General features: G+C 45.3%; 1 protein-coding gene across 1 annotated transcript in view; it reads left to right on the forward strand.

Annotated features, from left to right (window-relative positions):
- The window catches only part of DLGAP4 (DLG associated protein 4), a 1,552,488-nt gene that overhangs the window by 1,315,642 nt on the left and 222,407 nt on the right, over nucleotides 1-14,439 (forward strand). The window contains exon 9 of the mRNA XM_069243703.1: nucleotides 6,815-7,067. Coding sequence (XP_069099804.1) covers nucleotides 6,815-7,067 — 253 coding nt within the window. The remainder of the gene's footprint in view (nucleotides 1-6,814; nucleotides 7,068-14,439) is intronic.

The raw sequence follows: 14,439 nt of genomic DNA on the forward strand, positions 1-14,439 counted from the left end.
CCAAAGATTTCCGGGTGGACGATCAACTCTTTGTGGGTTGTGTGGGTGCGAAGAAAGGAAGGGCGGTGCAGAAGTGGACCATCTTGAGATGGGAAGTCCTCTGCATCAAGATGTGCTACGCTTTGGCATAAAAACAATGTCCTGAGGGTTTGTGCGCTCATTCAACCAGAGCAACTACCGCTACCACAGCGTTAGCATGAGGAGTTCCAGTCCTGGATATCTGCCAGGCCGCAATTTGGGCATCTTTGCATACGTTCACTAAGCATTACTGCCTGGGAAGTCATGTCCACAGAGAGGGCTTCTTTGGCTGTTTGATCCTGCAGGACTTTTTGGTGTGATCTTGGTTCGCAGCCCACCACCCAGGATGGTATTGCTCGGGTGCCTCTTCTGAGGGAAGGAATCTGCAACTAGAAGTCTCTATCAAATGTACAAGCTACTTACTTTCGGTTATGATATATCTGGGAGAGACATATTCTAGTTTCAGATTTCTTACTGACGTGCCCATCCTCCCTGCACTGCAAATTGATTTCTAGGAACAGGAAAATCCCTTTAAGGGCCCTAGTTTTGGCACACCATTCTCAGTGTTTTTCATGACTCGTTGCTACTGTTGTGGAAAGTCATGAAAAGAAACTGACTTCAGCGCACCGGGGTGGTGCCTATATACGACCGTAACATCATCACGGCGACCACGACGCCAACGACGCCCGCGGTGTCAACCGACGCCACCTAACAACTGCTCAAAGAAAAATCTCCGGATCCGGACGTCTGGGGAAATTCTAAGGTAAGGAATCTGCTATTAGAATATGTTTCTACCAGATATATCGTTACCGAAGGTAAGTAACTTATACGTTAACCTTCTAAGCTACTTTATGAGTTAAAACTGTGACTAGATAAAACACAGATCTTTCCAGGAAGTGTATTAACCTCCAGAGTTTCATTACCATTATTATTATCTCCTGAAAATTGCAGGGCACGCAAAGTTTCATGCATCAGGTGCCTTACCCCTTTCATATATATTAAGATGCAGTCTCTTTATGGACAAGGATGTAATACAGAAACGATTTGCTGTCACTGCGGAGTTTTTAAAACAATAAATATGTAATGTGTAAATTGACTGTCAGACTCTAGTATCAGACTCTGCTCCTCGTGACTCCATCCACTTCCCACTGTCACACTTGATCTCCAATTTATGAATTCCGGAGTATTTGTTTCCGTTTCCAGCCCTCTCTATAACTCTCTTCAGCCTCTCACTTCTCCTGCTGAGCTTCTCTTCTTATAGTGTTGTCAGCAGTGGCGGCCCGTCCTTTAGGGCGGAGGGGCCACGCCCCCTCACCCCATGAAGAGTGTCTGTCAGGCTGACCTTTGTTCAGCCTGACAGACACTCTTCATGTTCAGGTCAGGCAGCCAGGAGCAGACATGCGCGATTTGCGCAGACTCCTGGCTGCCTGAGCTGAACTTTGCTGGGCTGAGGAGATCACAGCTCCTATGGGCGTGACCTCCTCGGCCCAGCAAAGGTGCCTCGAGGCCCTCCCCTGGGTGACGAGGAAAGCGTCACCAATTGACACTCTCCCTGGGTGCTTCAGTTTAAGCCCTGAAGCGCCCAGGGCGAGTGTCAATCAGTGGCACTTCGTCTCAGAGTGGGGTGGGGTCAGCAGTCTCACTGACCCCATCCCACTCTGTGACGAGGCTGGGACTGCTGCCTTCCCAAGGCAGCAGTCCCAACCCTCCTGGGACCTGGAGGCTAAAGGTAAGTGTGTGTGTGTATGTATGTGTGTTATGTTTTACATTGAATGTTTGGTGCGCGCGTGCATGTTTGAGTGTTGTTAATGGATGTGCGTGCGTGCGTGTATGAAAGAATGAATGTGTGTGATCTTGTTAAATGAATGTTTGGTGCGTGCGTGCATGTTTGAATGGAATGAGTGTTGTTAATGGATGAGCGTGCGTGCGTGTCTGTGTGTGAAAGAATGTGTGTGTGTGTGTGTCTGTGTGTGTGTGTCTGTGTGTTTGTGTGTGTGTGCCCGCCCGCCCCCCTGCCAAAGCTGCCGGCCGCCGCTGGTTGTCAGTGACCCCCATCACTCTTGACAACGCAGTGACAACGCAGAGCTCCCTTTAGCTCAATACACACGGGAATTGCAGAGTGAGATTAAGGTCCTTCAGGAAGAGCTGCAGAAATGAACAAACATGTTGGTGTCCCTCACCAGGTTTCTCGAATTACCTATCCTTCCTTGCTCCAATAACAGCTGATTCATGTATGCCCTGCATAAAGCTTGTCAAGCCCCTAAACTACGTGCCAGTCTTCCTAAAGAGGGCACCTTCTCCACCTCAGCTCTCAACCTGCAGCCTCTTTCCACCGACCCGTCCGTCCCATCTCTAGATGCACCTGTTTCCCCACCTCCCTCTGATCTCTCAACTGCAGCTTTTTCTGAGCTCTCCTTGCAGCTGCCTTCCTCCTCTCCATTGTAGCTGTTTGCCCTGTGACTACTATTGCTCTTTGCTGAACCTCCTAACCGCAACTCACTTCCACCTCTTCACAGCACATTACATTCTCCCTCTGATCCATTAAGTGCGGATCTCCCCCTGCAGCTCACATTGCTGACTCTCCACTCTTGTAGTTCTCAAACTCACTTCTGAGTTCTTCTATTGCAGTTGTTTCCAATTTGTCCCTTTTCCACTGCTCTTACAGTATTCTGTACCCTTGAATATTGAACTCCATAATCACGGGTATCGATTCACCAAAACACCAAGGATAGCAGAAGTGACATCATATATCTTTGACAATAATTAAATCATCGGAAGTGATGTCATGTAACCCTTCACAATGATTTTTTCCAGAAGGCATGTCACATGTCCCTAATATCGCAACAGTGGATGTCACTGAATTTCCATACTTACCGCATCATTAGTACAACATATCACATAAAAATATCTATTTTGCATAACACCTCTATTATAATGCTGACTTGATCTTTGGAAAGTTTTCGGGTATAATTTTTTAGCTCACTTGTAGTGAACGAACAAATTAAGTAAGCCAAACATCTTTTGGGGGATTTCTCCCAGAAGAAACAAATTAAAGAAATGGGGTGAAATAGTGCATTTTAAAGCACAATTGTCACATAAATGTGCTAAAATGACATAAGCGGTAAAAGGGCAATCATTAAATGTTCAGATCCCTTCATGGTGTGCCAAGTAAGTGAAACTTGACATTCCCCACACGTTGACATGATTTTTTTCAAAAAGCGTGTTATAGGTGCCACTGTATGTCAAAAACTCTCATTGTAACAGGGCCAACATTTTGCCATTGGTACTCCAATATGCCATAGGTGGCTCCTTATATTAAAAAATGACATAAAATATTCCAGTGGCAGAATTCTGAAGGGTATTCCATCCATATATCATTGGTGACCCCCATTTAAAATGACTTGAGTATGTCAGTGCCAGCATTTTGTCATGGTTGCCGCCCTCGCATATGCCAGGCTGTCCACCTTTATGCCAAAAAGTACCTTCAGTGTGCTATTATGACCATTTGCCACTTGGGTCCACAAGCCAAGAATTTCTACAAGTATGCCTGCATTTTTCCATGGGTGTCCTATAAGCCATGAAGTACTAATATTTTACCACTGGGGCCCTTTATGCCAAAAATGACCCCCCAGTGTGAAGGTACGGTATTTTGTCAAAGGTATGCCAGCACCAGAATTTTGCCCTGACTCCAGGGCCAACAACAAACCTGCAAACATCACATCACATTCTCACTCACTGTCACGTTGCACATATTCACACTCATTCTCTCACTCACACTCTCACTTAGTATATTCACTGACACAATCTCATACATTCTCACTCGCTACCTGTCACTGACTCACTCTCGCTCATACACACATGCTCACACATACTGACTCACATGCTCACATATACACCCTCTCCGACATAAACACACTCTTACTCAGAAGCATGCATATAAGATACATTTCAAACCATTTTCACTTAGCACAGTGGCTACCAGAGGTCCGGTTCCAGCTACGTATAGTCCGTTTGTGTTACATTCATAATGGATTATTCACTATTAGTACAATGAAAAATGGGCAGAAAATAATGAATGTGTAGCCGCACTGATTTTGACACCTCTGTCGCAAAGGCAGTGCCAGTGGTCACAGCGACCCTTTGCGATCCCAAAATGAGGTTAATGTCCGTGTTCCACCTTCTTTCTCCATCTGCGATATTCATGCGTTCTCCCTCGTCTCAGCATGCATCTGTCAATCCCTCTCACTCTCTCTCTCTCACTTCCACCTTCCTTATCCCCTTCCCCTATTCCCGGAGTATTCCGTCCAACCTCTAAGTGTCCGGCTACAACTTCCCTCCACCTGACCATTCCTCCTGCATCTTCCCCTCTGCCTTCCTGTCCCCTTCCTGTTATTCCCGCAGTACTCTATCCCAACTCCTGAAACTCCCTTGTTCCTTCTTTCCATTCTCCCATTCACAAAGTAAGGTAGAAGGGTTGTCACAAGCCCTATGGCAAACAAAAAATAATGAGCCCCCGTGCCCACTGTTTTGGGTAATAAATGAGCCCCTTCCATCCCGGTGTCACTCCACCTGCTGAGTTAACGATACACCCCTCTGCTTCTCTCCACCCACTTACATTAATATTCACAAGCTTCAACTAGCACCTTCTAGCCACTGGTCTGATGATTCCTCCTCCCTTTGTTGCATTTCAAGGGTGGAGACGAAATTGCAAACATGACATTCTAGGAATTGCTGTAGGAGGAGAGGAAATGAGGCTTCCACAAAACCTGGCATAGATGTGGAATATCAGTGAAGTCTTGAGCATTCCCCGTGGTTGTGGTGGGCATGAGAGGGAAGTGTGACACAGTACCTGTCTCTATTAATAACCAGTTCAGAACCTCCTCATACCCAATGCAAAGTCTGAGCTGTTGCATTGGAGACATAACAAAACACTGAACAACAATGTTTGTTAATACCACCAGACATATTACGGCATAATAGTGAAAGGCAGACAGTTGAAAGAGCCGAATACCTTTATCACTGATATTTCTTACATTTAAAATTTACACCAGAATGATTGAGCATCTGCTCAAATCAGCTATCAAAACCAGTGCATATATACCGCAGGGACATGTAACAGGTAAACACAGGGATATATTACTGAAAACTTGCACTATAAGAAGAAATTAATGCTTCAGTGCATGTTTCAGAGAGCACTTGTGAACTTGAATAGTGAACTTTAAGAAACCTGTTAAGTTTGTCATACACAATTTCAATAAAACAGAGCAGACCTATCTTCCAGTGTGTTTCTGCGTTTATGTGATAAGAAAATCAACAAACTGAGTTTGCAACCGTTTCAGTTTAATGTCAGTTTATTAGTTCATTAAAACCATAAACAGAAGCAATTAGCGAACATGAAGTCATACTTTCATCTACAAGGCTATTAAATTAGCAAATTAAACAATATGAGGTCAGTACGCCAAGCCTATTTCATCCTGACTAAGCCCAGAAGCCTAAAACATGTTAGGCGCGAGCTCATCATGCACAAAAGTGCATTGTGCAAACGACCATAGTCATGGAGCATGCGTGAACATGTGCAAATAGCTTACTAGACAAATGTGTGTGCCCTAAAGTGAAATCGTGCCACATTGCGCTGTGTGCACACCAACAAGCAAGCTGTGCACATACGCGTAGACTCTAGTTCTATTCCATTGGCATGATTATTGAGAAACTGAAGTTGGCGAACAACACCTGCCAGAGTGGCGAGTGGCTCTGAAGAGAAGGAAGATCTTATACAGACAGAAGGGGAAGTACAGCAAGCACTGATTATGCACAGCAACTACCATGCGCATGTAAGTCCAGCAAACATACTCCAAGAAACATAATTGTGACTGACCGAGGCTAAACAGCCCGAAATATAGGGTATAGGTGACAGTGTTCCTCGTACCCTTCCCCTAGCAGCCAACCCAATTGAATGATTCACTACAACATTGGGATGGGGTGGACAATTCTCTTATTCACCTTCAAGCAACCCATAAGAAAACTGAAACCCTTCTAGAGTGCCCCTGGCAAATGCTCTTCTCTTAGCCATAAGTAACATTGCTATTTACAGTGCTTTTATCTGATTGTTAAAAATTGCTAGAAACTGTACCAATTGAATGTTCAACATAAGGTTTTGTGGGATCAGGGCCTCGATAGCCTCCGACCTGCAGGTTCTTACTCCCACGTCAGGACCTTTAGTGCCCTAGTAACTTAAGACATAACCAGAGTGTGTGCATAAACATTTAATTTGCCTGGTGGCAAATGTTTCTCTGATTGTCCCTTCTTCTGCCATTTGGGTGTAAAGTCTAGGGATAAACCAGATCACAGTTTTTATACATTCCTTCTCGATAGTCAGTTAAAATGCTTCCTCAAAGTAGGGTTGTTCCTTGCTGGTATCATATGAATTTATCACTAGCCACCCATGCGCTCATTCTGCTAATGTAATTTTATACTCCAGGCAGCTTTTTTGCTGAGTTTACAACATATTCCCATATTTCATTTTTTTTAAAGTGGAGAAAAGTTATTTTCCCAAATTTCTATGCTCACTTCAATTTCTCACTACATAAGCTTGAAAAATGGTCTAAATAGGGTTTCCCCGTATGTGTTTTTTACACCTCTGTGAAGTTTCTATAATTTGACCCCTGATGGTTCTGTTTGCTCCCATCAAAAACCTCTTTGAAAATTGATCCGTCTTCATTCATCTGCAGAAGTCTAGACGCATAGGTGCATTCCTTCGATTATGTGAAAAACTCACTTTGCCCACTCTTTTGTCCAGTACATTCCGCAGGTGAGGGAGATCGATCTTGGGGACCAGTACGATCTGCCTTGTGAGTCCACATTCAGTGAGCCCGAGTCGGTGACCAACGAGGTCTTGGATCTACCGCTGCCCAACTTCTTCCGATCCCGCAGCCACAGCTACCTCCGAGCCATCCAGGCCGGCTGCTCCCAGGAGGAAGATGTCACCTCTGTGCAGTCCATGTCTCCTCCTCTAGCGATCAATCTCAACAGGAGCCTCCAACAGAACATGGGTGAGTGCTTCTATGGGGCCGGTGGAATGGGTGGCAGGGGTCTGAGAAACTGGGGCCTGGAACAGTCTTTTTCATGTGGTTAATTTTGATACAGGAGCCTTATGCACAGCAGAACATTTGTACATCCGAGGCACTGGGATTAACCAATTGTCTGGCATAACAATTTTCTGCATAATCATGAATTTATAGCACTTCCCACAATATTTATCATCTGCTTCATAATTTGCAGATTTCAACAAAAAAACATTGTGAGATGCGGTGAGAGACGTTATGCAAAGGTTAACTAGTTAGCTTTTCACTTTGATTGCTGTATGCAGCAGATACTAATGAGGTGAAACTTTTGCCCTAAAGTATTCATGTGCGCTAAAATGAAAAAATAGCAATACTCTTATAAGGGGCTACATTATGCCACATAATTTGACTTTTCTGGTCACATCATTTAGTCAGCGCTCCTGCATAATTTGCTAATCAATTGCCGAATAACTGCTGTTACCGTGTGATTAGTCAACACTTTAAGAGGCCATTGAAAATGGAGCTGTATTCTCCATAGCTAGATGCAGACAGGACCAGATCTGTTAGAGGCCATTATAAACAAATGATCATTATTGATAACAAGGCCTTGGTGTGACTTCTTCTTCCTTAAGTCAGAGCATTCCGAGTAATGCTGCACGAAGCTTTACTTAGTGGATGCAGAGAAGCACACAGACACAAGAGCATTGTATCAGGGTAGCTGAGGATGCTTTGCAAATCCAGATTCATGCAGGGTTTGCTATACCTCAATTGTGTATACTGCACACTATACATTTCAAAACACATATATATTCTAATCTGTCCTAAGTGATTGTATGTGCAAAGGCCCTTTCAAGAGCAAGGCAATGGAAAGGTCTACACGATTTGAGATCAATGTACATAAAATGGCATTATATAAAACAAGAAGTCATGATAGGGCACATCATAGAGATCACATGTTATGTTTATAAGCATTTCTTTATTTTTTATATGTAATATGTACAACATAATCCTATGTCCTAATCATATGTGTTACAAGGTTTTATGGCCCTAAATCATAACCTATGGTGGTTACATTGCATTCTGAAATTCGGTTAGCTACACCAAGTAGGGTTTGGTTAGGTTTTCCTTTGTAGTGTTCAATTTATGAACAAGTGGTGAGAACATGATCGGCTACAGGTGTCGCTAAAGAGAAGGAGTGTGGATTGAGAGGAAGATTGGGTCAAGGGTAGGGCTGGGGGTGGGGGTTGGTATGGGGTTATGGAAACCTGTGCTGAGTGGACAAATAGTGTGAGTGCGGATTGAAGTGTTGCCTAAAGTGGATGTGAGGGATACACGGGGCAGGTTCAGTGAGTAGAGACCCAACAAAGGGGAGGGGAAGTTGTACCTGTGGTGCCGGGCTTTTTCCTTAGCTCTGGGTTTCCATCTCCCAGGCCGGTGATGAAGCTCCATCCCAGTGGTGGGGAAGTGACTGCTAGGCCAAAGAAGTTACACATTTCACAAATGTGTGGGTATAAGGAGGCCTACCTCAGTAACCATCAATGTTTGAATCAATAGGATAGAACAGTGGTTCTTAACCCGTGGTCCACGGCTGATACCAGGGGGTCCGGAAATATTTTAAAAATTGAAATAATATTGCAATTAATACATTAAAATGAATGCAGGTTATACAAATAAAGAAGCAAAGAATTAGAAAATTGTAAAACTTTTCTAAATTTGATTATGAATTAAACTACATATTCCAATATATTGGCATTTGTTTTGTGTATACTTGTTTTCGTATATTTGTGTGTTGTTTTGAGGGTCAAATCATAGAAATTAGTTAGGCTGGGGTCCCCGGTTCCCAGCAATGATTCAGCGGGGGTCCACAGCAGACAAAAGCTTAAGAAGTGCTGGGATAGAACATCGGTTTTGGGTCTTAGAACCTATATATGCAACTGAGTTCGGCTACGTGAAAACGTTGAGTCATCCACTGTCTGTTATGATTTAAATGCAGATGTTTGCAACCAAAAGAGAAGAGGCCATTCACATTCATGAATAGACTGAGGTGTAATCTGTATCAGAGGTGTCATGTAACTTGGCTTATTTGGCTGAGGGTAGGAACTTGCACTAATTTTTGTCATGAAATAATTGATGTGTGTCCATCCAGTAGCACAGTAGCCCAGGACAGGGCCAGGGCACAGTCTTCAGGTAACATCCTGAAGTCTTACAGCTCCTACATAGATTGGCCATTCTTAGTTTTGCTTTATAAAGTGTAGATGTGGACCAGTATCTTTAAATATGTGTATTTGATTCACTCCTCCTAGTTTGCTGAATTATTCATTGAGTAGAGATGCCCAGTTGTGGTCTGTGTTGGTGATTCTTAAAAGTCAATATTGTCTCATTTCTTGTTCTACACCAGCAGACTACACTCGACACTAGAGTGCTCTGTAAGCCCCTTTATAAGCGCCCGTTTTGAGCACATAAAATAGGGTCAGAGAGTCCAGGAGTACTATTAGTCCAAGCTACACTTGCCTTGCAGGCAGAGCATGGGGTGATAGTATCTCCAGCCCTTTGAAGATGGGAATGATAATCTTGTGTTTGACCTACAGGTTCATCGTAGAGTTTCCACATGCTCTAATATTCTTAGGATCCTTCGCAGAGTTTCCCCTACATGCCAATATCAGCGTGCAAACAAAGGGTCCTGCCCCTAATATCTTCACGACTTGACTATTCAATGCGCTCTATCTGAATGGCAATAAATCAGTCCTTATCAAGTTACAAATTATTCAAAATGCAGCTGCGATATTCAATCAATCAATCGATCAAAACATTTATTAAGCGCACTACTCACCCGAAAGGGTCTCAAGGCACTGGGGAGGTGGTAGGGGGGTTGCCCTTTACTGCTCAAAAAGCCATATCATGAGGTGTTTTCTGAAAGTCAGGAGGTCCTGGGTCTTGCGTAGGTTGGTGGGGAGGGAGTTCCAGGTCTTGGAGGCGAGGTAGGAGAAGGATCTGCCTCCGGAGATGGTGCGTTGGATGCGGGGGACTGTGGTGAGGGCGAGCTCAGCAGAGCGGAGTAGTCAAGTCGGTGCATGGAAGTTCACTCGTTTGTTGAGGTAAGCTGGTCCAGTGTTGTGGAGGGATTTGTGAGCATGGATAAGGACCTTGAAGATGATCCTTTTGCTGATGGGCAGCCAGTGAAGGGATCTGAGGTGAGCGGAGATGTCTTCGTGGCGTGGGAGGTTGAGGATGAGACGTGCGGCTGCGTTCTGGATTCGCTGGAGTTTTTGCTGGAGCTTGGCTGTGGTACCAGCTTAGAGGGCGTTTCTGTAGTCTACTCTGCTGCTGATGAGTGCATGGGTGACGGTTTTTCAGGTCTCTATGGGAATCCATTTGAAGGTCTTCCGTAGCATGCGAAGGGTGTTGAAACAGGAGGATGATATGGTGTTGATTTGCTGGGCCATGGAGAGAGATGAGTCTAAGATGATGCCGAGGTTGCGTGCATGGGTGTTGGGGAGGGTCCTAGGGCGGTGGGCCACCAGGAGTCATCCCATACTGACTTGTTGGGGCCGAATATTATGATTTCTGTTTTGTTGGAGTTGAGTTTGAGGTGGCTTGCTGTCATCCATTTGGCGATGTCGAGGAGTCTGGCGTGGAGGTTTGTCTTGGCGGTGGAAGGGTTCCTGGTGAGGGAGATGATGAGTTGGGTGTCGTCTGCGTACAAGATGATGGTGATTCCGTGGGGGCGGAGGATGTTGGCGAGCGGGCCATGTAAATGTTGAATAGGGTAGGGCTGAGGGAGGATCCTTGGGGGACCCCGCAGATGATCTTGGTTGCTGGGGACCGAAAGGGAGGGAGGTGGACTTTCTGGGTTCTTCCGGTGAGGAAGGAGGTGAGCCAGTCAAGGGCCTTGTGCCGGATTCCTGCGTCAAAAAGGCCTCCATGGAGGATTTGGTGGCATACAGTGTCGAAGGCTGCGGAGAGGTCCAGGAGGATGAGTGCGACGGTCTCGCCCTTATCTACTCTGGTTCTGATGTCGTCAGTGCAGGCGATGAGGGCGGTCTCAGTGCTGTGGTTCTTGCGAAATCCAGACTGGGAGGCGTAGAGTGCATTGCTCTCCTCTAGAAAGTGAGACAGTTGGGCGTTCACTATCTTCTAAGCAACCTTGGCGGGGAAGGGGAGGAGAGAGATGGGGCAGCAGTTTGTGATGTCTTCCGGGGCTGCTTTGGGCTTTTTGAGGAGCACGTTGACTTTGGAGTGCTTCCAGGTGTCTGGGAAGGTTGCGGCGTTGAAGGAGCTGTTGATTATGGCGTGGAGCTGGGGAGCGATGATTGGGCTGGCCTTTTGAAAATGTGGTGGGGGCAGGGGTCTGTGGGGGAGCCTGAGTGGATGGAGTTCATGTTTTTTGCGGTTTCTTCGTCGTCGGTAGGGGTCCAGGTGTGCAGGTGGTTGGTGTGGGGGGATGTTGTGCTGTTGGTCGTGTTGGTGGTAACGGTGGGTGCGGATGATGTGAAACTGTTGTGGATGTCTAAGATTTTGAGGTGAAAGTAGTTGGAGAGGGAGTTGCAGAGGTTTTGGGTGTGGGGGGTCGATGGTGCTGGATTTGGGTTTGGTGAGCTCTTTGATGATGGTAAAGAGTTCCTTGCTGTTGTGTCAGTTACTATCTATGCGTTCTTTGATTGATATAAGTTATCCCCAAATTGAAATCCCAGGTATAAATAACCTTCACGGCTACCAGTGAAAAATCATATCATGCTTAAGACCTTGTGCATTGCACATAAGGACTTATATAGCTCAGAGCAATTAGAACCATGTTTCATTGGTTTTTAAAAACCAGATTACTGTGCTCGATGGCTCAGAATTTGGTGTTGGTCCCCAAATTTAAGAAAGTGAGATGAGGAAGTAGAAACTTCTCGGTGGCCCCCGCCAAACTGTGGAACTCCCACCCTCATCATGTTACCAGTGTGAAAAGCCACACAGCCTTCAGGATAGCCCTTAAAACTTAGCTCTTCATGCTATAAAACTTGGGCCTGTGGATCCCTTGAATGGAGTGTCTTCTGTCTTCATCCGTTCTAGCAAAGTCTTCTAGCACTTTGACGCCCTTCGATATTTGTGCGTTTTTACAAGTTTGTTGAATTTTATTTCATTTTGAATTCCAAATATAAAGTGTCAGGGAGTCTTCTTGAGTCATGCATGATACTTGAATGTTTTTCACACCAATCACCAATTCCATAATGTACCATATGAGCATGATGCTATAAGCATAACTGTTTGGCTTCATTTTTTTGTGTGAAGAGGTCCATGAGTCAAACATGGCTTTGGGAATGGGAGGCATGATAGAATTCTATGTTGATCATTTATGGCATAAAACTTCGAGTCCTCATAGTTTGCCTAAGTGGCTGGCCACATTGACAGCTCTTTACAGCTATGGGTCAAACTCGTAGTTTGGGTGAGTTGGGTAGTTGCAGGTCCCCAAAGGTTGTGGCTGTGTGAGGTTTAGCTGGTTTTAGCGTAGGATGCCTGTTTGTCTATTTAAAGGCTTTTTTTGCCTTTATTCATGGCTTATTTTTGCAGGATAGGGTGAGGCAAGAGTTCAAATATGCACTTGCATACTCATTTCCTTGTACTCTTCCACACATGCATTACTGTAACCAAGACCTTCATGGAACTCATTGACAGTGTTTAGTATAAGCCGTTGTAGGATGTCTGAAGCCATGTCTACCAGGCCTCTGTTAACTTGGACCTCTGAGGGCCTCATTACGAGTTTGGTGGTCTGAAACCTGGACTGCCAGACCCTGTGGTCATATCCCTTCCGGCCCTATTACACGGTTTTTACTGGGCTGTCCGGCGGAAACCTCAGAAATCTGAGGTTTCCACCGGTCAGCCCAGTGGTAACCGGGGTGTAGCATTGGCCTCAGCTCCTCATGAAGCCGAGGCTAATGTCGTTGCACAGATGGTGCCCCAGCACCCTCGGAATGTGCACTGTGTGCCACAGCAGACAGTGCGCATTGTGAGGGAGCTGAGCAGGGCGACCCCTGCACTGCCCACGACATGATCATGAGCAGTGTAGGGGCCTCTCTGTGCCCACCAGCACTGGGTTTCCGCCAACCTTTTCATGGTGCGGTCCCCGCCATAAAAGGCTGGCAGAAACCAGACTCACAGTCAGCACCGCAGTGATGAACTCCGCGCTGCCGTGGCTGAGCACAACTCCGACCCTGTTCCTGGCCTGGACGGCAGTCCCAGGGCGTTCCGACTGCCAGGGTCGTAATGTGGCGGTCAGACTGCCTGGAGTGTGTTGGTCCGATCGCCCCCACGAGGCGGGCAGTCTGAAGACTGCCAGCCTTGTAATGGAGCCCTACGTGTTTCAAATGTTGCATCAGTTTGAATCAATAGTGATCTACAACTGCCCTGGTGGCACACGTCATAGGATCAGACATTAAACATTGGACATTACATTGCAGGCCAACAAGCACAAAGGTAAGCTGCATATAAAAGAATGAAGTATTGCTTTATTTCTTTTCAAGGACTGTATATATCAGGACATATGTGGTCTTCCTCTGCCAGTACTCTGGTAACACAGAAGAAGGCTCTACAAACTACAGACAGTGTAGAAAGAGTGCCACATTAGGACTGGTTTCAGATTGCTTAGTCGTCTCTGCACACATCATGTTTTGTCTGTCTGGTGGGATCTTTGAGCTGTCGTAACATTTGTCATAAGGCTCACAAAACCTATCATCTACAATGCACCCTGATTGATGTCAGTGTACTACGACAGGTCAGCTTAAAACCCTCTATCCATGAGGTAGCAATAACACAGGACAGATTTACCCGTAACATTATTTATAAAGCTCACCAACACCATATGACTCCTGGTGCAAAATTCTTACAGAAAACTTGATGGCAGAACATGCAATGTGATTCATAAATCCATTCTAAGTGCAGGACATGGGCAGTAGGAATCAGAGAATCAGCTAATTTAAGAATAATTCTAAGGATATAAATGTGAATGTTACATTTTGAATATAATACTCTCCTTGAAAGATATTGACTTGATAACTCCTGCTGACGGGTTACCTCTTGTCTAGTACTGTGCTGCAGCCAAGAATAAAACAAGCGCTTTCTCTAGTCCTCTCTACAAGCACATATTTGGTGCACAGTCTCTTTCCTTGTGCTAAGGATTAGCCACGGATAGTCTAAGGGTCTTTATTGCTGCTTGAGTCATTTATATTGTATCTACCTTACTAGCTCCGATTGTGGAATGCGCTCGAATATTTCTCAATCCCCTTGAGTCACTGATCTCCATTGCTGTTGGTTTAAATCCTTTGTGATGTGCAGCTCAAGGTGGACATTATTCTTCCCTGGGGTGTTAATCCCATGGATT

Source organism: Pleurodeles waltl, chromosome 7, assembly GCF_031143425.1.
Source record: "Pleurodeles waltl isolate 20211129_DDA chromosome 7, aPleWal1.hap1.20221129, whole genome shotgun sequence".
Classification (NCBI taxonomy): domain Eukaryota; kingdom Metazoa; phylum Chordata; class Amphibia; order Caudata; family Salamandridae; genus Pleurodeles; species Pleurodeles waltl.